Source organism: Phyllobates terribilis, unplaced genomic scaffold, assembly GCF_046119375.1.
Source record: "Phyllobates terribilis strain yellow unplaced genomic scaffold, ASM4611937v1 Scaffold_1__5_contigs__length_1240528914, whole genome shotgun sequence".
Taxonomy (NCBI): Eukaryota; Metazoa; Chordata; class Amphibia; order Anura; family Dendrobatidae; genus Phyllobates; species Phyllobates terribilis.
This window is the reverse complement of record NW_027362761.1, coordinates 974962199-974983367: the sequence shown is the minus strand read 5'-3', so window position 1 is coordinate 974983367 and position 21169 is coordinate 974962199. Positions and strand designations below refer to the sequence as shown.

At 48.9% G+C, this 21169-nt stretch overlaps 1 protein-coding gene across 3 annotated transcripts in view; it reads right to left on the bottom strand.

Moving 5' to 3' along the window:
• Positions 1 to 21169, bottom strand: part of LOC141156629 (uncharacterized) — a 225604-nt gene that overhangs the window by 72206 nt on the left and 132229 nt on the right. For all 3 annotated transcript variants that reach the window (XM_073642828.1, XM_073642822.1, XM_073642836.1), the window contains 4 exons: positions 4039 to 4193; positions 2592 to 2800; positions 2298 to 2437; positions 1598 to 1705 (listed from right to left, as the gene is read on the bottom strand). In XM_073642828.1, coding sequence (XP_073498929.1) covers positions 1598 to 1705; positions 2298 to 2437; positions 2592 to 2800; positions 4039 to 4193 — 612 coding nt within the window. The remainder of the gene's footprint in view (positions 1 to 1597; positions 1706 to 2297; positions 2438 to 2591; positions 2801 to 4038; positions 4194 to 21169) is intronic.

The following is a 21169-nucleotide window of genomic DNA, read 5'->3' as shown; positions in this document are numbered from 1 at the left end:
TGCTTTACGGCCCCGTCATTCTAGCGGCGGCAGCGGTTCAGAGCGGTCACATTCTATGTGGCTGCTCTGAACTGGAGATCTTCGTGGGACACTCGTGGACTACTACGGAGGGGTAAGGATAAGGTTGTGGTTTATTATTTTATATTTTATTACAGGAGATCGATGGCTTCGGGGAATTAGGTGTCTAGGTGAGTATAGGTGTAGTTTTTTATTTTTTACTTTATTTTAGGTGGCGATCGGCAGGGACAGGTAATGTATGAACTAATTTATTGTAGGCAACCACTGGCCACCAATGACATGTATTTAAAATATATTGGGGACACAGTAGGGCAATTTAAATAGCAGGATCAGGCTGATGGGAACTACTGCTCCCATCGAGCTGATCCTGCTGGCACGAGTGGACGGGGGACAGACATAGGCCGATGGGAGTAGTAGTGTCACATCGGCCTATGTCTGCCTGCACGCACACACCCGCACACATCACACAGACACCGTGCACACCCGCGCACATCGCACAGGCACCGCGCACACCCGCACACATCGCACAGACACCGCACACACCCGCAGACATCGCACACACCCGCAGACATCGCACAGACACCGCGCACACCCGCACACATCGCACAGACACCCACACACACCAATCATGACGGGTCTGGGAGGTGAGGCTGACCTGTGCGACCGTGGGAAAGTTCATGTGAGTTCATGCAATGCAGTCAAGCATGAACTCACATGAACCCTCTGAGGGCACCGCGGCGACTTCAAATGAGCAGCTGATCGGCATCACCTGATACCGCAGCTGTTCATTTGAAATAACCGGCGGGAAAGCGCAGCACAGAACGGGAAAGCCGGCGGTGAAGTCTTTTCACTGCCGGCTTCCCCGCCCGGGTCCTTCGCTCCCCGCTCCTTGGTGCTGCGCTCCCCGCCCGGTCCTAACTTACGATCGGGATGGGAGGTGGCGAGGGGAGCGGAGGATCGGGATGGGAGGCTGCGGGGAAGCAGTATGGGGTTGTGTGATTGTTTAAAAGCCGGCGGCTTTTTACCGCGCGCCGGCTTTTAAACAATCAGGAGAATTCTCCCACGCTGGGATGGCATTCTGATGACAGGCTGGATCGCAGCTGAGCGCTGCCATCCAGCTTGTCATCCTTCAGAGAAACGGCAGAGCGTAGGCATTATGGGAACTTCCGATTCCGGTATTCGATATTGTAAAAGTATCGGAATTAAGTATCGGAATTCCGATACCGCGAATATCGGCCGATACCCGATATTTCAGTATCGGAATGCTCAACACTAGTCAGCACACAAGCACAAGAAGAAGATGACTTTGTTGCAGGGACTCATCTCTGTGAGGTCACCTTGTGATGGAAGGTGAGCGCACAAAATCTGAAATTTCTGTATTCGATTTTTGTATGGCTTATACAGTAGCACATGTGAAGGGCTCTAGAAAAATAAAACGCTGTGTTCATAGAACCTTCCTGCCCCATGCACCAACTATATCACCTCACCTGTGTTATGTGACCAGATGTTTTACTTTATATATCAATGACAATTTTGATATATTTTGAGCTTCTCACTGGCACAAAACTCTGCAACTTACAGTCTATGGCAGCGGGCAGCATGTTCTAAAATCTCCTCATTTCTCCGATTCCTGAAAAATTCTTTTCTGTTCCAAGTCATTTCTGGTTCACTGGGCACAGGCCATGTTCTACAATGAAATAATGCATAAATTCCTTATTTCGTCTTTGTGTTAATAAACACACTGGTTACAGTTGTAATAATCTGGGCAGATTAGCAAAGTCAAATTACTGCACCTTAAAGGACCTGGTGTGCAACCAGGTCTGGAAGATGAGTACTGGTTTATTATTTTTTATTCCCCACCATGGTCCTTTGGGTGTAGGGACATGGTGCCTGGTATATCCCCATCAATGGTAACTTCATTATTAAGAGGTATTGATACCTATATTATAGCTTATTTATATATAATGTAGATGGGTACTATTTTTCTATTCAAGACAGACAAGTTTGCTTTACAATTGGTGGAGTACGTTCTTTACACTTTGCACTGGCATTATTATTATTATTATTGTTATTATTGACTTTCCTTCCTAGTATGCTATGCTATTTGGTCCTGACCACCATCTTTTCGAATCTAGGTTTATACTGTGTCCCTAAAAAATAGTTCTTTAATAAAGTTGTATCTATTTTACACTTCTTCATAGTTCTCTTCTGTCTTTGAGATTTTACTCACATCTCAAGGTGGCGTTGTACTATATAAGTACATGCCAAATTGTACTGACCTGCTGAAGTGCCCGATCACCTTTCTCTGAAAATCAGTACACAGGCGTTCCAGATAATATGCATGGGATCTGTTGCTAGCAGGATTTATGCCTTCCCATCCCCAGCTGACACTGTAGTCATAGATGTTTGTGTGTCGCAGCTGGAAGGGTCATGACAAAAGAAAAAAAAGTCGTGATTTATTGCACCTTCTACATTTCACTATCATGAAAAAGATATTTAGGGCTTTATTTTAACAATTGCTCGTGGATGATGGTTGCATCCATGTATGAATAAAAATGGCCGATGATACCTACCCTCTGATGGATTCCCTTGATAACAGCCTGCTGGGCATCATGCAGAGTCTTGTTAATCTCAGACTTGACGGAAAGGACATCAATGTAATCAGAAGCTCGACTGCTGGACAGGTTATATTTGATGTCACTGATGATTCGTTTAAAGCAATGGAAGTGATCTTCAGGACTTCCTCCAACAGTAAAAGCCTGGTCTATTTCCTGCTGAACCACTTTAAATAGAGATACATGAATGCTGTTTCTGTTCCAAAATCTCATGTGTTAAATGAGTCGACAGAACAAATTCAGAATGTAAACTGTTAGTAATGCACACGGATTCCTTAGAAATTCATATTATGAACTGCTACTTTTCGGGAGTCCAAACAACTGTGGACAGAGCAATCATTCACCAACGCTTTATGCAAGTAACCATACGGTATACAGTATGTGGTGTTCTGGTATTACATGCAAACCCTGTTCCAGGGGTCCTTTGAAGAATTCACAACTGCAACTAGAGGTGATAGACACGTGCCGGAGTCTGTAGAACAAGCCGTGAGTGTTGCAGAAAATGGGTTCAAACAGCGTATTAACGCCAGAAATAGAGGGCTGCAGAGACTCTCAGAGATTCAAGCTTTCAGGTACATGCAGCAATTGCACTAGGTGGATGGCCGGCACATCTACCAGGCTGTCTGCAGTCCTTCTCACCCATAATCTTCATCCCTGTATCCACCTAGTGCAATGGCTGCATGTACCTGAAAGCTTGAATCTCTGAGAGTCTCTGCAGCCCTCTATCTCCGGCGTTAATACGCTGTTTGAACCCATTTTCTGCAACACTCACGGCTCGTTCTACAGACTCCGGCACGTGTCTATCACCTCTAGTTGCAGTTGTGACTTCTTCAAAGGACCCCTGGAAGCTGCACGCGTATATCTTCATTTGGACTACCATTTTCTCTTAGACAGGTAGGAATCACTCTCTTGGTATTTTATGAGTGGTTTGCAGCGCATCTCTTTTCTTTTTATCATTTCTTTAAAAAATAACTCTACCCCCAAGAGGAGAAAAGGTTTGTTGTGTCATGCAGTGTCTCTTGTTTGCAGTTGAGGAGCTATGACTTCAAATTTGTGGTCAAGAGTAGACCACATTGCTGTTTTTGCCTACCCTTGTCTTGGCTGGATCACAGTAATGTAGCAAGCCAAATTTTCTTATCGCAGATTCTCATAGAATCCGCAAAAAAAAAACCTCCATAGTCCTTTGTGCAAAGTAAGAAACACACAAAAGTACAGTACAGTCTCAAAGTATTCTGAGCCTCACATTAAAGACCTGTACCAGAAGGATCAATAGTTCTACTACTATTTCTGTAGTCTGTAGCCTAGACCCTACAGAGAAAGTTATTCATATCCTGAAGAAAAAGTTATATCCAAAATGTAACAGGAAATACAGTTATAATGAATCGATCAATGAGTAACCAATTACCTGATTTTAGGAGCTTCCCTGTAGCTTCTTTACCCAGCACCTGTGGGCTGTACTCCTGGAGAATTTCATACAGTCTTTGCATTGTTCCTATCCATTTGCGCTTGGCTTGTTGCCGTCGTGCAGGGTCCCTGCTAAATATGTCTCCAAAATATGTACTGGAACAGAAAGCAGTCCGACGATTACTCACGTTTTTCAGCATGTATATAGAGAACATAATGAGCGCACTTTGTACATCTTTATGTCTTCTTTACAAGGAGAAGATCATTTGATAATATTTGCTTAAGAGGGTACAGTATCTCACAAAAGTGAGTACACCCCTCACATTTTTGTAAATGTTTTATTATATCTTTTCTTTGGATAACACTGAAGATACGACACTTTGGTACAATGTAAAGTCGTCAGTGGACAGCTTGTATAACAGTGTAAATTTGGTGTGCCCTCTAAATGACGCCGAACACAGCCATTAATGTCTAAACTAGAGAAGAGCGGTGTTCGACTCGAACTGTTCGCCAATCTCAAATTCGAGCTGTTTTGGGTGGTGTGCGAGTCGTTCGACGAACGCGAACAATTTGCAAAAAATTCGGCTGTTCGAGGTTATGTTCGATAACTGTTCGTGCACCAAAAGCGTAACTGGATTTTTTCACATCATGCAGGGATTGTCTGCCGCTCACTGTAATGTCACAGCCATGGTGGTTGTGGCATTACAGTGGTTGCCCAAATCGATGGGAACAGTGCTCACAGTGAAACATGAAAAGTCGGCAATTCAGCAGCGGCATACACCGGTACCCGACAATTTAGAACAGAAAGAATAGAGCATCACACATAGATTAGATAGATAGAAACATGTCAGTCACATATATAAGAAGTACAGTGACAGTGTTGGTTACTGTACTTGTCATTTAGTGTTAAAGGATTTATTAAAAAAAATAATAGTGTTTTCATGCACCCGTCTCTTTATAAAAGCCGGCCGGCAATTCAGCATCGGTACCCGGCAATTTAGAACAGAAAGAATAGAGCATCACACATAGATTAGATAGATGGAAACATGTCAGTCACATATATAATAAGTACAGTGATAGTGTTGATTACTGTACTTGTCATGTAGTGTTAAAATAAAGGATTTATTTAAAAAAAAATTGGCGTTGGGTTCCCCGTAATTTTAGTCTCTAGCGGAGGATAAGCAGACGGCTGGGGCAGATGTTTGAAGCCTGGGAAGGGGGTAATACTCACGGAGCTTCCCAGGCTACTAATATCAGCCCCCAGCTGAATACCTAGCCTTTACTAGCTATTTAAATGGGGGACCCCCAAAAAAATGATGTGGGGTCCCGCCTATTTTAATAGCTAGCAAAGGCTAGGCAGACAGCGCTTGCCGTGAGTGCAGGAGAATTCTCTCACGCTCACCGCATGCGCAGGAGAATTCTCCCACGGTGTCAGTGACGTGCATGAGGTGAGCTGAGTTCATTGGACATGAACTCGGCTCATCTGGATGCCTTCACAGCCAGACACTGAGGAGCGCAAGCATGCCTGCGATTCTCAGTGTCTGCGGCATGGCAAGCTGGATGGCAGCTTTCTGCTGCGATCCAGCCTGTCATGTGAATGTAGCAGAGCTGGAGCCGTCCTGGGAACCATGGAAAGGTAAGGATGATGTTGGTTTATTATTTTACTTTTATTGCAGAAGACATTGGCTTCAGCTGGAATGGGCGTGATCATAGGCGGATTATAATGAGGGCAATTTGGGCTACCGCCCAGGGCCCGGCCGTTCACGAGGGCCCATTGTCCAAAGAGTAATTGCCCCCATTATAATCCGCACAGCGGCCACCGCAGCCGCAGCTTGTTTAAATAAAGCTGGGTCCGCCCTGCTGAATGATGTCTGGCAGGACGTACCCAGCATACAGAGCGCGGGCGTGTCTGTTTAAGTCACACCTACCATCTCTCTGCCGGAGAGGAGCATCTGATGGCGTCGCTCCTGAAGACAGGAGAAGCTGTGCCTGCCTGTGTGGTCTCTCAGTCCTCTGCACATCACCGTCTGCTTCCTGTGTGCGCAAGGAGTGTAAAGTATCTATGTGGCAGACTGGGAGTGTGCTCTGTATGTAAAGGCAGGGAGCTGGGGGCCATTGTAATTACTACAACTTGTGGGGGGATGGGAGTGTTGAACTACATGGGGCAGATGCCCCTCACAATGTCCTCTCCACTTTGGGAATTAGCTTGTATCATGTATTTATATAGCACATGAAGAGATCACAGTTAAATAGATATAATATTTTCTGTCTCAGTGTGACCTAAGGCGTCTCCTCTTAGCCTGGATCACCCCTTTCATTTGAGATGGGTAAGGCTATGTGCCCACGATGCAGAAATGCTCCGGATTTTTTCTTGAGCGTTTCTGCATCTCCCTGGCAGAAAAAAACGCATGCGGATTGTACATGCGGATTGTACATGCGGATTTTACATGCGGATTGTACATGCGTTTTTCCTGCCAGGGACATGTGGATGTGCAGCTTTCTTCACTTGCATTTCCGCATGCGGGTGACAAGCGCTTTCCAAGCGATTTTAGCATGACTTGGAAAGTGCTTGACAACTCGGTCACGCAATATAAATCCATGCAAACAGCATGGATTTATATAGTGTGAACCGAGAGAATGTCAAAAAATAAAAAATAAACCTATACTTACCTTCCGATGGCCCCTGCAGTCTTGCTGCGCTCCTGTGCTGGCTGCCGGCAGATCGCGGTACACTGTACTGAAGAACCTGCCGTCACATGACTGTGACATCACCGCAGGTCCTTCAGTCCTGCGTGATCTGTAGGCAAGCACAGGGAAGGAGTCCGGGGGCCGTCGGAAGGTGAATATAATCTTTATTTTTTATTTTATTCTTTTTTTTATAGCTTTTAATGGTACCTGGGTGTGGAGGAGAATCTCCTGTCCTCCACACCCGGGTACCATCCGCACATTAGAATGCGCCAATTACGCAAGTACAGATGCAGTCTTGCGGAATTGGCGCGTTCTAATGCAAGTCAGTGGCGGCGAAAGCGCAGGCTTTCCGCAAAATAATTGGTAGTTCTGCGTTTTTTTTCCGCAATGATAATCCGCAGCGGAAATTTCCGCAGCATGTGCACAGCACATGTGGATTATCATTGGGGGACATGGCAGGCCTTCTACCATGCGTTTTTTAAGCGTTTCTGCAGCGTTTTTGCCGCTGCAGAAACGCTTAAAAAACGCATCGTGGGCACACAGCCTTATAGAGGAATTTCTGCTGGCAGCCCAGTAAAATATTACATTTAATTAACTGGGATCTGTTTATGTGGTTTATAAATATATGATGCAAGCAAAATACTAAAGTGGGGGGCACAGTGTGCAGGGGCATTTGCCCCATGTAGTTCAATCACACTCCCATCACCCACATTTTATCCATAACAATAATGGCCAATTGCCTTTAGATACAGAGCACTGCTGCAAATTCTGCTTCTGTGTATTTATACCATTGTCACTATTTCATATGCAAATAGTTCTGAAGCGATGTGACCAGTGCACTGAGAGTCCCGCTGCCAGCAGTAATTATACTTTATTCCTCTCAGTTGCCTCAGGCTTTCCGTCATAGATGTGCGTCCAGCATGGCTTTATGGCTGTAACCACATCCTAGCGCTCAGCATTAGGCAGGATTCACACGGTACCGGAAATATCCTTGTGTCCGTGTGCCACATCAGGATCACACGGACCGGCGCCTGGGAATCCGTGTACAGTTAGCGCTGTTCCCAAGCGCAGGGTGCTGAACACTGCTCTCGCAATGTCCCTGTGTAAAAATAAGAATAAAATAATAAAATCCTTATACTCACCTGTCCGGAGATGTCCCCCCCTGTAATCCTCCGACCACTGACGTCGAGGAGCCGGGCAGAATGAGCCGCTCCAGCGAGTGGGCCCTGGAGCTGTGCTGAGCTCAGGAGCAGTGTCCTGTCACTCACAGAGTGCAGCTCCGGAGCAGCTCATTCTCCCTGGCATCAGCGGTCAGAGGATTGCAGCGGGGGACATCTCCGGACAGGTGAGTAAATGGATTTTATTATTTTATTCTTATTTTTACACAGGGACACAGCAAGAGCTGACACTACTACCCTCATCATTGTCCCTGCTGGTGCTGATCGCAGGGACAATCGGCGCTTGGGAACAGTGCTAAAGGTGGCGCTGGTTCCCAGGCGCCGGTACGTGTCACACAGATGTCATCCGTGTGGGATGTTTTGTGGACCATGCATCTGTGGCACCCCAGGGGTCTGGTTGCCACAGTAATAGAAATATTATGTCTGGGAGCAAGTGGGAGGTTTCTCTGGTCAGGAGCCCTAAGCATGCAACACTGCCCGCCCAGACCTGGGAGGGGAGGAATCTGCCCTTATAAACTGGGTCTGGGGCGGGATTAGGTCAGTCAGAGCCTGGAGACAGTTCCAGACACAGGGAAAGTGTCAGCAAGGAGCTCTGTAGGAGCAGGAGCGAGTGCCAGGGGCTGGAAGCTAGATAGCTCGCCCTGGCTGAAGACATTAAGACCGGACACGGAGTCCGAAGCTGTGGGGACATCCAGGTCCAGCAGCAGAATCCAACCGGCAGGGGATTCCAGGTCCTCTGGCCATAGAAGCCCGGAGGCACGGTCACAAGCAAGGGACCAGCACCGCCGTCGTGGAGCGGAGGCTAACAGAAGGCCCCAAGTCACCGGCCATACGGGTGAGCACCACACGGTATACTCAGGGGCGTGGGCTACTTCTACCCGCATACAGCAAGGTAGCCAGGAAAGAGTGCAGATAGACGGGGAGGCCTACAACTCCACCTGGCTAGGGGAGATCCTACTTGCTCACAGACTGACCAGGCCCCTACTGCTAACCAGTACTCCCGGGAGGGTCTGCCTTATAACACCAGTAAAGACCCTGAACTGCACTGCACGGACTCTGAGTTATTCCTGCTGCGCTCGTGCACCATCACTCCCATCATCCACACTAACTGACCTGAGGCTGTACTCCTCCCGTGGGGAGTCATCCCATTCTTAGCTGCACACATAACACCGGCCTCAGCGGTCTGCCTTGCAGCGGCGGTCCCCACTGACCGCAATCCACGGGTGGCGTAGTCTGACTATCATCATACCAATAACCCTGCCTCTGATTTGACCACCCTGGGCAAGGACCGGGTCATCGCCACGAGGACTACAACCCCCAGCATTCATCCTAAAAGGCCCGCTTCCGGGTTCCCCACAGGCCCAGGGGGCGCGTCAACTTTGGCGTAGTCGGCAGGATTCAAACCAACCCGCCCCAACGGGTATTGTGTGCCTGAAAAAATACTTTTTGCACTTACCTGAGAGAAGTTTCCCGCCGTCCGGAGCCGTTTCCCGCCATCGGACGCCATCTTGGGTCGTTTCCCGCCGTCTTCTGCCGTCTTCCCGCCATCCACAGCTGCTTCCCGCCATCGGACGCCATCTTCAGGGAAGAAGAGGGGCGTGGACGTCGAAAGCGCGCGAGATCCAAAGCTCCGCCCCACGCACTGACGCTGCGTAAGGTCCTGGAAGGGAGGAAGAGCGACGCTGACATCACAGGAGCGCGACGCAAGGTCCTCGACCCCGATGATCGACTGCGGAGCCGCGGCCTATGGAAGAAGAGCATCGCAAGGTAGGCCACAGTCCACTAGGGGGGAAGGAGGATGTCGGATACCGAGGGGAGCTCCGCCGCCACACCGGCCGCCAGCGCAACCGCTGCTGCGGTCATGCCATTCACCATGCCCTATATCCCGGGGGCAACCTGGCTACCCCAGTACTCAGGGGAATCACATACTCTAAGTGACTTTAGGGAAAGACTGGATAGCCTCTTCCAGGTATACCCCCTCACGGAAGAGCAAAAAGTGAGCATCCTGGTGGCCCAGTTAATCGGGGCAGCCCAAAGGGAGGTAAAGTCCTGGCCACCTAGGAAGAAGAGGACTGTCAGAGAAATACTAGCCCGGCTGAAAGACACATTTGATACCCGAACCTCAGCCGAAATAAAGCTCAGATTTTACGGGTGCAAACAACGGGCACATGAAAGTATAAGAGACTATGCTCTAAACCTACAAGAGGCCCTGAGAGCCATTAAGCAGGCAGATCCTGACAGTGTGGGGAATGAAGACAAGCTGTTGAACAATTTATTGAGGGTCTACTGTGCAATGCCCACCGAACCCAGTATCGAGCAATGGCCTTACAGGACCCTGACCTGGACTTTGCACAGTTCAAGGACAGAGCCATCCGGGTGCTCCGAGAACCGGCACCAGGTGGCGCTGTGACCCACAGGCGCCCTGCTATCACTTATCACCAGGACACGGCGCCCTTGTCTGCAGGGCCTGTGGGAGCTGATGCGCAGGCTTTGAACAATAACCCGGCTACAGACCTGCACCATCAGGTCCAAGAGCTGACTAAGAGCTTTGCCGCGCTAACCAGAACTGTGCAGTCTTTACAGGTCTCTTCTCTAGGAAAGATCCAGCTGGCATCCGGACCGGAGGACGTCCCGTGGCGCCGACTGAGGAGGACCCCACCGGCCAGAGGGAGACCCAGCGACCGATACAATGAGGACGGACAACCCATCTGCCGCCGCCCTGGGGTAGAGGGCCAACCCCCAGGCATAAGATCATCAGGCCCATCGAACTGGCATGATAAATACGTAGGGGGATGTCCGGTCTTGCCTGTGGTACTGGATGGCATTCCTATGAGTGCCCTACTAGACACTGGGTCGCAGGTGACTACCATACCGTACGTGCTCTTCAAGTGGTACTGGAATGACTCGGACATAACCCGCTACCCAGATGACGACCTGAGCATTATCGCCAGCAATGGTCAGCCCGTGCCCCAGATAGGATTTAAAGAGGTGACCATCAAGGTCGGTAAAGTTGAACTACCGGCACAAGGACTGATCATTGTGGACATTGACCGTCGCGAGAGTCACCCAAAGATAACCTTAGGTACTAACGTAATTGAAAACTGCAGAGGTGATTCTTATTTTGCAACAGGTTGCCAAGAACGCCAGTTCCAGCCAGCAGCGTGTCCTCCAAAAAGAGATCCGGGCACTGATGAAACGGCAACAGGTGGAACTATCTGGTGGTGAGATTGGTAGCGTGAGAATTTGTGACCCGTTCCCTATTGTCATGCCCCCGAAAAGTGAGATGATGATTTGGTGCCGGGCAGCTATTGGTCTAAGAGGTAGAGACTACCAAGCAATGGTAGAACCCGTCTACTCAGACAGTAGGCCCACCATTTTGACAGCACGGGGGGTGGTCGATGTACGCCATGGGAGGGTGCCCGTCCACATCATAAATATCGGGGAGAGAGAAGTATACCTGCCCCGGTATGCCACACTAGCCAAATTGTTCACCATCAACCAGAACTCTGTACAGGCCGTGGAACCCTTGCCTCCATCTCAACCAGAGGAAGGTAACGGCTCTAAGAAACCAATGGAGGACTGGTGTCAGCAACTGCATTTGGGTACTGACTCCACTCCCTCACACCAAAAACAGGGAGTCTACCGGGTGGTTCAAGAGTACGAGAGAGTGTTTAGTAAACACCCGCTGGACTTCGGGCGAGTAAAGGGGGTAGAACATCACATCCCCACGGGAGACCATCCTCCCATAAAGGAGAGATACCGACCCGTACCCCCTGCACACTATCAACACGCCAAGGGGATGCTAAAAGACATGAAGGAGGCTGGGGTAATTAGGGACAGCTGTAGCCCCTGGGCAGCTCCACTAGTCCTAGTGAAAAAGAAAGACAACACCATGAGAATGTGTGTAGACTACAGGATGGTCAACCGTATCACACACAATGATGCGTACCCGTTACCAAGGATAGAAGAGTCCTTAGCTGCATTAAAATCTGCTAACTTCTTCTCTACTTTGGATCTCACTAGCAGGTACTGGCAGGTTCCTGTAGCAGAGGCGGACCGGGAGAAGACCGCATTCACCACCCCGATGGGACTCAGCGAATTTAACTGTATGCCGTTCGGGCTCTGCAACGCACCAGGAACATTCCAACGGTTGATGGAATGCTGTCTGGGACACCGGAACTTCGAGAAGGCCCTATTATACCTGGACGATGTCATCGTCTATTCCAAGACCTTTGAGGACAATCTGGAACACCTGGCAGAAGTTTTTGAAGCCCTGGCAAACTATGGCCTAAAGGTAAACCCCTCAAAGTGTCATCTACTGAAGCCAAAGGTACAGTACCTGGGACACGTGGTGAGTGCTGACGGAGTAGCCCCCGACCCTGACAAGATCACCGTGATTAAGGACTGGCCAAGACCATCCAGCATAAAGGAAGTGCGGCAGTTCCTCGGGTTGGTAGGCTACTACCGAAGATTCATTCCCGGTTTTACCAAGAAGGCAGCTCCTATGCAGGACCTCCTGATAGGCCAGTCCAGGAAGGCCAAAAACCAGAAGCCACCCTTCAGATGGGAAAAGCTGGAAGAGGAGTCATTCCGCCAGCTGAAGATGGCCCTCACGGGGGATGAAATCCTGGCGTACCCTGATTACAGCCAGCCCTTTATCCCCCACACGGACGCAAGCAACATCGGGCTAGGAGCCGTACTGTCCCAGATCCAGCAGGGAAGAGAACGGGTAATTGCTTATGCCAGCCGAAAACTGCGACCCACGGAAAGAAACCCTGAGAATTACAGCTCGTTCAAGCTAGAATTCCTGGCAGTGGTGTGGGCGGTAACCGAACGTTTTAAGCATTACCTTGCCTCTTCCAGGTTCACCGTGTACACGGACAACAACCCCTTGACACACCTGGACACTGCAAGACTGGGTGCCCTGGAGCAGAGATGGATGGCCCGCCTGTCCAATTATGAGTTCACGATCAAATACCGGGCAGGACGCTCCAATACCAACGCGGACGCCCTGTCCAGGATGCCAAACCTACCGGACGGAGGGGAAGATCCAGAAGAACTGGAAGAGGTCGAACTCCCTGCGTTCCACCGTCATGGGATTACCCAGTATTCCCACCGTGTGAGGGGCCAGCGATCTGCTACGTTCAACCCCTTACCCCACTACAACTGGGCGGAGACGCAAGACAGTGACCCCGCAGTCTGTCTGGTGAAGGAGATGCTGACCCAGGCTGACGCCCGCCTGGATCCAGACGCTCCGGAAGAGACCAAGCAACTGTGGACAGAGAAAAGCAGAATGTTTCTCTACAAGGAGAAGTTGTGCCGCAGAATGGTCAATTCCCGGACACATGAACTGATCTGGCAGGTTGTGATACCAAGACGGGACGCAGCTATGGTGCTGGAGGCCTACCACAATGGGGCAGGGCACTTCGGATGGAAGAAGCTGGAGTTCCTGCTGCGTGAACGGTTCTACTGGATAGGCATGAGAGGAGCCATTGAGAGGTGGTGTAGAGACTGTGGCCCATGCAATCTAAGAAGAAGGGACCGTGCCAGCCAGAGGACTCCCCTGAAGCCCATCATCACCAGGCAGCCGCTGGAACTGGTCGCTCTGGACCATGTTAAACTGGCTCCAAGCAGAAGCGGGTATGTCTACGCCCTAACCATCGTGGATCACTACTCCCGGTTCCTGGTGGTGGTCCCTGTCAAAGACTTAACGGCTCAGACAGCAGCCAGAGCCTTCCAGCTGCACTTCTGCCGCCCACATGGGTACCCGGACCAAGTGCTGACGGATCAAGGACCAGCCTTCGAAGTGGAGGTCTTCCAGGAGTTCAGCAACCTGTATGGCTGCAAGAAGATAAGAACAACGCCCTATCACCCCCAAACCAATGGACTCTGCGAGAAGATGAACCAGGTGGTGATAGATCTTTTAAAAACATTGCCCCTGGAAGAACGCAGTCTGTGGTCTGAGAAACTGCCCGATCTGGTGGACCTGTATAACCACATCCCGGTAGGTTCCACCAACTGTACCCTGGCTTACCTAATGCGAGCAAGACCTGGTAAGCTGCCTGTTGACCTAGATATGGGAGTCTTGACACCTGAGGACACCTCGCCAGAGGCAGACTGGGATACAGAACGGCAGCAGCAGTACCGGAAAGTACAGGAGAGCGTCGAGCGAAGTCTCTGTCAATCAAGAGGAAGGCAGGAGAGGACTTATAACCAACATGCTCCCGCTGTTCCCCTGGTACCTGGAGAGCAGGTCTTGAAAAGAAAAAGGCGGCTCCATAAGTTGGACGACCAGTGGGAAAAGGACCCGTACACCGTACTGCCCTCAAGCCACAATAATCTAAAGGTGTACGTCATCAGCAAGGATGGAGGAGAGACCACAGCCACTGTCTCCAGAGACCACCTGAAAAAGTGCCCCGAGAAATTGCAAAGCACGGATGAAGATCAGGAAGACCCTCAACCCGTAGAGGAAAAGGAGGAAATGATCAGCACCGTACTCGGAGACTTTCCCCGGTCCTGGACACAAGTAAACAATGCTATCGTGGTGCCCATCCTCACCTTTCTCCAGCCAGCCCCTCAAGTGCCTACAGAAGACCAGGTAAAGCTGGAAGAGCAGCCGGCCCAGGAGGCAGAAGAGTCCACACCAGCAGATCAGGTGAATCAACCCTCTGCTAGTAGTGAGCCTGCCGTGCCCCTAGTGAGCCAAAGAGTGCGCAGACAGCTGCCCAGCTTACCCATAATACCTCCTACACCCTGTAGTGCAGGACCAGTTAGTGAGCTCCGTAGGTCCACTAGAGTCACTAGAGGTCAGATGCCCGCTCGCTGGAGAATATAAAGTAATGCACTGTAAATTTGCCTGTTTCTTGAAAATGTTTACGGTTTGTGTTGTTGCCTGTTATTAATTATGTTTCTCAGTTACCCTGCAGATTTCTATGGACTAACAGGTTATGGACGCTGGATAACCGGAACAATTCTTGTAGATAGTTGCACATTGTGCCTCTTGCGAAGACGGCCGCGGAAGAGAAAACCTGTCTGGCGTGGCCTCCTTGCGGCCCAAAGTAGCTAGTTTCAGCCTTGCAGCCACGCCCAAGGCCAACGCAAGGGGTTTTCTTTGGACAGGTCCCCTACCTCGCTTAAGACTTCACCTTGGGTGACATGGACGCCCTCTTGTTTCACAAACTTCACCTTGGGTGATATGGACACCCGGTTACGGAAACGCCGTGACCACAAAATGTACTTTTTTCATGTTGACTTGTTATTGTTATACCCTGCATTTATGTTTCTTTAAAAATGTGTTTAGTCCCGGAGTACTAAAATTTACTAGGGGGGAATGTGGCACCCCAGGGGTCTGGTTGCCACAGTAATAGAAATATTATGTCTGGGAGCAAGTGGGAGGTTTCTCTGGTCAGGAGCCCTAAGCATGCAACACTGCCCGCCCAGACCTGGGAGGGGAGGAATCTGCCCTTATAAACTGGGTCTGGGGCGGGATTAGGTCAGTCAGAGCCTGGAGACAGTTCCAGACATAGGGAAAGTGTCAGCAAGGAGCTCTGTAGGAGCAGGAGCGAGTGCCAGGGGCTGGAAGCTAGATAGCTCACCCTGGCTGAAGACATTAAGACCGGACACGGAGTCCGAAGCTGTGGGGACATCCAGGTCCAGCAGCAGAATCCAACCGGCAGGGGATTCCAGGTCCTCTGGCCATAGAAGCCCGGAGGCACGGTCACAAGCAAGGGACCAGCACCGCCGTCGTGGAGCGGAGGCTAACAGAAGGCCCCAAGTCACCGGCCATACAGGTGAGCATCACACGGTATACTCAGGGACGTGGGCTACTTCTACCCGCATACAGCAAGGTAGCCAGGAAAGAGTGCGGATAGACGGGGAGGCCTATAACTCCACCTGGCCAGGGGAGATCCTACTTGCTCACAGACTGACCAGGCCCCTACTGCTAACCAGTACTCCCGGGAGGGTCTGCCTTATAACACCAGTAAAGACCCTGAACTGCACTGCACGGACTCTGAGTTATTCCTGCTGCGCTCGTGCACCATCACTCCCATCATCCACACTAACTGCCCTGAGGCTGTACTCCTCCCGTGGGGAGTCATCCCTTTCTTAGCTGCACACATAACACCGGCCTCAGCGGTCTGCCTTGCAGCGGCGGTCCCCACTGACCGCAATCCACGGGTTGCGTAGTCGGACTATCATCATACGAATAACCCTGCCTCTGATTTGACCACCCTGGGCACGGACCGGGTCATCGCCACGAGGACTACAACCCCCAGCATTCATCCTAAAAGGCCCGCTTCCGGGTTCCCCACAGGCCCAGGGGGCGCGTCACATCCACAAAAAAAACGGACATGTCAGCGTGTGGAGCACATGGACACACAGTCTATGAAAACACACTGACATGTGCACAGACCCATTCATTTGAATGGGTCTGCGTGTGTCAGTGTCTCCAGTACGTGTGGAAACTGTCACCACATGTACTGGAAACACGGACTTATGAAAGAGGCCTTAGATCCAGCTTTCAATCAGTGCAGGGATGCAGTTACAGCCGCTGCTCACTATGCACAGAGCAGTGACTGAGGCCGTGCCAGCCTCACCCCTATGACTGGAAAGTTAGGGTCATACAAGCATATAAAAAAAAATCGGTCCCATTCTCATGAATAAAATTGGTACGATTTTTTACTCACTTGTGATATATAGGAGGCTCTGTGCGGGCTCATACTGTATATGGGGGTTTATACTGTTGGGGGTTATGTGCGGACTCATACTTTATATTGGAGGCTATGTGGGGGCTCATTATGTATATGAGAAGCTATGTGCAGGCACATTCTCCGTATAGGGCGCTATGTGCGAGCTTTTTCTGTATATAGGCAGCTATGTGTGGCCTCATACTGTATAAAGGAGACTATATGGGGGCTCACTCTGTATGTAGGGAGCTATGTGGGGGCTCACTCTGTATGTAGGGAGCTATGTGCGGGCTTATTCTGTATATAGATAGCTATGTGCAAGCTCATACTGTATATAGGAGGCTATATGGGAGCTCATACTGTATATATGGAGCTACATGGAGCTTATACTGTATATAGGTAGTCATGCAAGTGCTCATACTGTAGGTAGCTATGTGGGGGCTCATAGTGTATATATATCTATATATAATATATATATGTATATATGCATGTGGGGATCATACTGCATCTAGGGAGCTATGTGCGGGCTCATACTGTATGTAGGGGGCTGTGTCCTCATTGCAGTACAGCTTATGGTCTCCTTTTCTTGTCCTGATTGAAGGAATAACCTGATGAATCCCTGAATGACCAAAAGAGGGGGGAAACCCGTTGGAAGAAAATGCCAATAAGCTAAGTACACAAGTGCTCAGGCTATTAAATTAGGGGGGACCCCACGTCATTTCTTTTTGGGGTCCCCCATTTTAATAGCTAGTAAAGGCTAGGTATTCAGCTGGGGGCTGATATCAGTAGCCTGGGAAGCTCCGTGGGTATTACCCCCTTCCCAGGCTTCAAACATCTGCCCCAGCCGTCTGCTTAACCTCCGCTAGAGACTAAAATTACGGGGAACCCCACGCCAATTTTTTTAAATAAATCCTTTATTTTAACACTAAATGACAAGTACAGTAACCAACACTGTCACTGTACTTCTTATATATGTGACTGACATGTTTCTATCTATCTAATCTATGTTTGATGCTCTATTCTTTCTGTTCTAAATTGTCGGGTACCGATGCTGAATTGCCGGCCGGCTTTTTTAAAGAGAGTGTCTTCTGAGCAGTTTGATACCTTTGAAGGTGTTTTATATGTGTTTTTATTTGCCTGCTATTGGTTTTAACGGTGTTCGACGGTGTTCGACAGTGTTCTAAGGTGCTCGACGAACAGTTCCACGAACATCCTGGTGTTCGATGAACCGAACCGAACCCGAACACTACGGGGTTGGTTCAACACTAGTCTAAACCACTGGCAACAAAAGTGAGTACACCCCTAAGTGAAAATGTCCAAATTGTGCCCAAACTGTCAATATTTTGTGTGGCCACCATTATTTTCTTTCTTTTCTTAACTCTCTTGGTCATGGAGTTTGCTAGAGCTTCAGAGGTTGCCACTGGAATCCTCTTACACTCCTCCAAGACGACATCACAGAGCTGGTGGATGTTAGAGACCTTGCGCTCCTCCACCTTCCATTTGAGGATGCTCCACAGATGCTCAATAGGGTTTAGCTCTAGACGCATGCTTGGACAGTCTAGCACCATTATCCTCAGTTTCTTCTGCAAAACAGTGATTGTCTTGGAGGTGTGTTTGGGGTCGTTATCATGTTGGAATACTGCCCTGCGGCCCAGTTTCCTAAAGGTAGGGATCATGCTCTGCTTGTACATGTTAACATTCATGGCTCCCTCAATGAACTGTAGCTCCCTACAGCCAGCGGCACTCATGCAGCCCCAAACCATGACACTCCCACCCCCATGCTTGACTTTAGGCAAGACACACTTGTCTTTGTACTCCTCACCTGGTTGACAAACGCTTGACACCATCTAAACCAAATAATTTTATCATTGTCCAATCAGAACACAGGACATGGTTCCAGTAACCCATGGCCTTAGTCTGCTTGCAAACTGTTTCCGGGCTTTCTTTTGCATCATCTTTAGAAGAGGCTTCATTCTGGGATGACAGCCATGCAGACCAATTTGATGCAGTGTGTGGCGTATGGTTTGAACACTGACAGGCTGACCCCTCACACCTTTAACCTCTGCAGCCATGCTGGCAGCACTCATACGTCTAATTTGAAAAGACAACCTTTGGATATGATGCTGAGCACGTGCACTCAACTTCTTTGGCTGACCATGGCTAGGCCAGTTCTGAGTGGAACTTGGTCTTGGCCACTGCGCTGCAGCTCAGTTTCAGGGTGTTGGCAATCTTCTTATAGCCTAGGCCATCTTTATGTAGAGCAACAATTCTTTTTTTTCAGATCCTCAGAAAGTTTCTTGCCAGCAGGCGCCATGTTGAACTTGCCCTTTCAGTATGAGAGAGTGTGAGAGCAATAACACCAAATTTAGACATATGCTCTCCATTCACATTTGAGACCTTGTAACACTTATGAGTCACATGACACCGGGGAGGAAATAGCTAACTGGGCACCATTTGGCAATTTTCACTTATGGGTATATTAACTGTTGTTGCCAGCAGTTACAACATTAAGGACTGTGTGTTGAGTTATTTAGAGGGCACACCTAATGTTAACTGTTATACAAGCTGTACCCTGACTACTTTACATTGTATCAACATGTCATATCTAGTGTTGGCTCATGAAAATATATAATAAAATATTTACAAAAATGATAGGGGTGTACTCAGTTTTGTGAGATACTGTATATACATCCAGCTAGTAGGATAAAGAATTTTGTCCTTACCATAATTACAAGATTCAACTAGCCCAAGAAAAGTATTAAGAGAGGGTAAAGTATGAAGAAACACTTGAAACCATTGGACAGATAGCACACATTTGACACTGAGTATAACTTTTCATTTAAGCATACAACAATCAAAGAATTGCAACTTTATGTTTTAATTCCTTTCTTTTACAATATATTTTTTGCTGTCAATGCTTTTTAACGGATAGCACTCATACCACTAATACGTTTGTGCACATGGCCAATGTTATCTAATAGGGCAGTGCAGATGAACGATATCTATCACTGACCGAATCTGTGTGAAAAAAAATATCAGCATCCACTATTTTCCTCCCGAAATTGGATAAGACTCACCCATTCACGTTTAAGGGTGCGAGAAAGATACATTGCAATTCCGTAACATAGGAAATGGTCTTGTAAATGATTAATACCTGCTGAGTAAGAATATGGATTGTATATGGACTGCACACGGATGGCACACAGATGACAAGTGTGAAGAATGGCACCAGAGAGATCCTGCAGAATCCCACCGCTGCCACCACATATGAAGGATCCCTACCTCACCACCCGCCTGACGTCACTCATACGTGAGACGGATTAAGTGATACAGATGCACACTTTGCACCAACGTGACGTTCCGAACTCCCTCGGAGACGAGTAAGGTGAGATTGGTACAGTTCCACACAGACACCCCCTGTCCACACGGGTACAGGAAGGTACTGGGAGTGAGAAGAGGTGGCTCACTCAGTCACTGACATGGCACCACACTCGCTCACACCCCTGACAGGTTGAGAGGTCCCTCTCACTGAACCCAGTGAAACAGAACCTTGTCAGTCTGGTAGAGCTGCCACCAGTTTTTATTAGATATAACGGGAATTATAGCGGGGCAGAAACCAGCCCCGGTAGCATGAGGATAAAGCCGAACAACGGACGTGTGGATTCGTGGATCGAGATTAAAGAGCAGCCCAAGGTTAAATTATATATTTAATCGCCTTAAGGGTACACTACACAATACACTATATACATAAGGGTTATACCTACATAATGGTCAGAGATGGAAACACAATAGTAGGGGTACAAAAGATATAAACAGATATTAAGAGTCAGTTACCAGTCAGATGGAAGGCCTGGCTTGTGGGGGAAGGGCTACCACATGGGAGGCTTGTGGGTCCCTCCTTGTTGGGTGACTTCCCTCACACGATGTGTCGTCGCGACCTCCCAGAGAAAAAGCACTGGGCTAGAGCTGCAGGAGCTTTTAACCTCTCTGGGTCACTCCCCCTTCTGCTCCCTGGGCTGGACCTAAATCTCCACCCCTGGCCTCCCTCAGCTATAAACTCCAAAAACTAAAATGGCTTATACTTCCTTAATGGACGGTCCTAGGGAGCCAGTTCTGGTGTCATCGAATCCAACCAGGCCCCTGCTATGCATGGAGACCAATCACAGAGGCCCTAGGGGTTTCCGAAAAGCTGTGCTGGGTATCTCCCCATCCCTACGCGCTAGACTGGGCTGGAAGCCAGGGTGACATTCTTCATGTTCGTGGGATTTCAAAAATCTATTTGATGTAGAGCTGGGATATATAGTATTTCCATAACTCAGTATTGAATTATAGTTGTCTGACACAAAGGGAGCCGCATGGCTTGGATCTCCAGGGGGTCTTTCTGTTGACTTTGACTTTAAGCTGCTAGGTGAGATATTTGTCACTCACTGTCTCTCTCTCGGGTCTCTCGGCCCCCTCCCTCCTTCTTAGCTGCAGAAGTGTCCGGTTACAACTGTACACTGTAGATCTTTATAATCCCCTGCCAAATATGATACAATAATTTACATGGGATTATATCTCCAATATTCTTCACAACAAT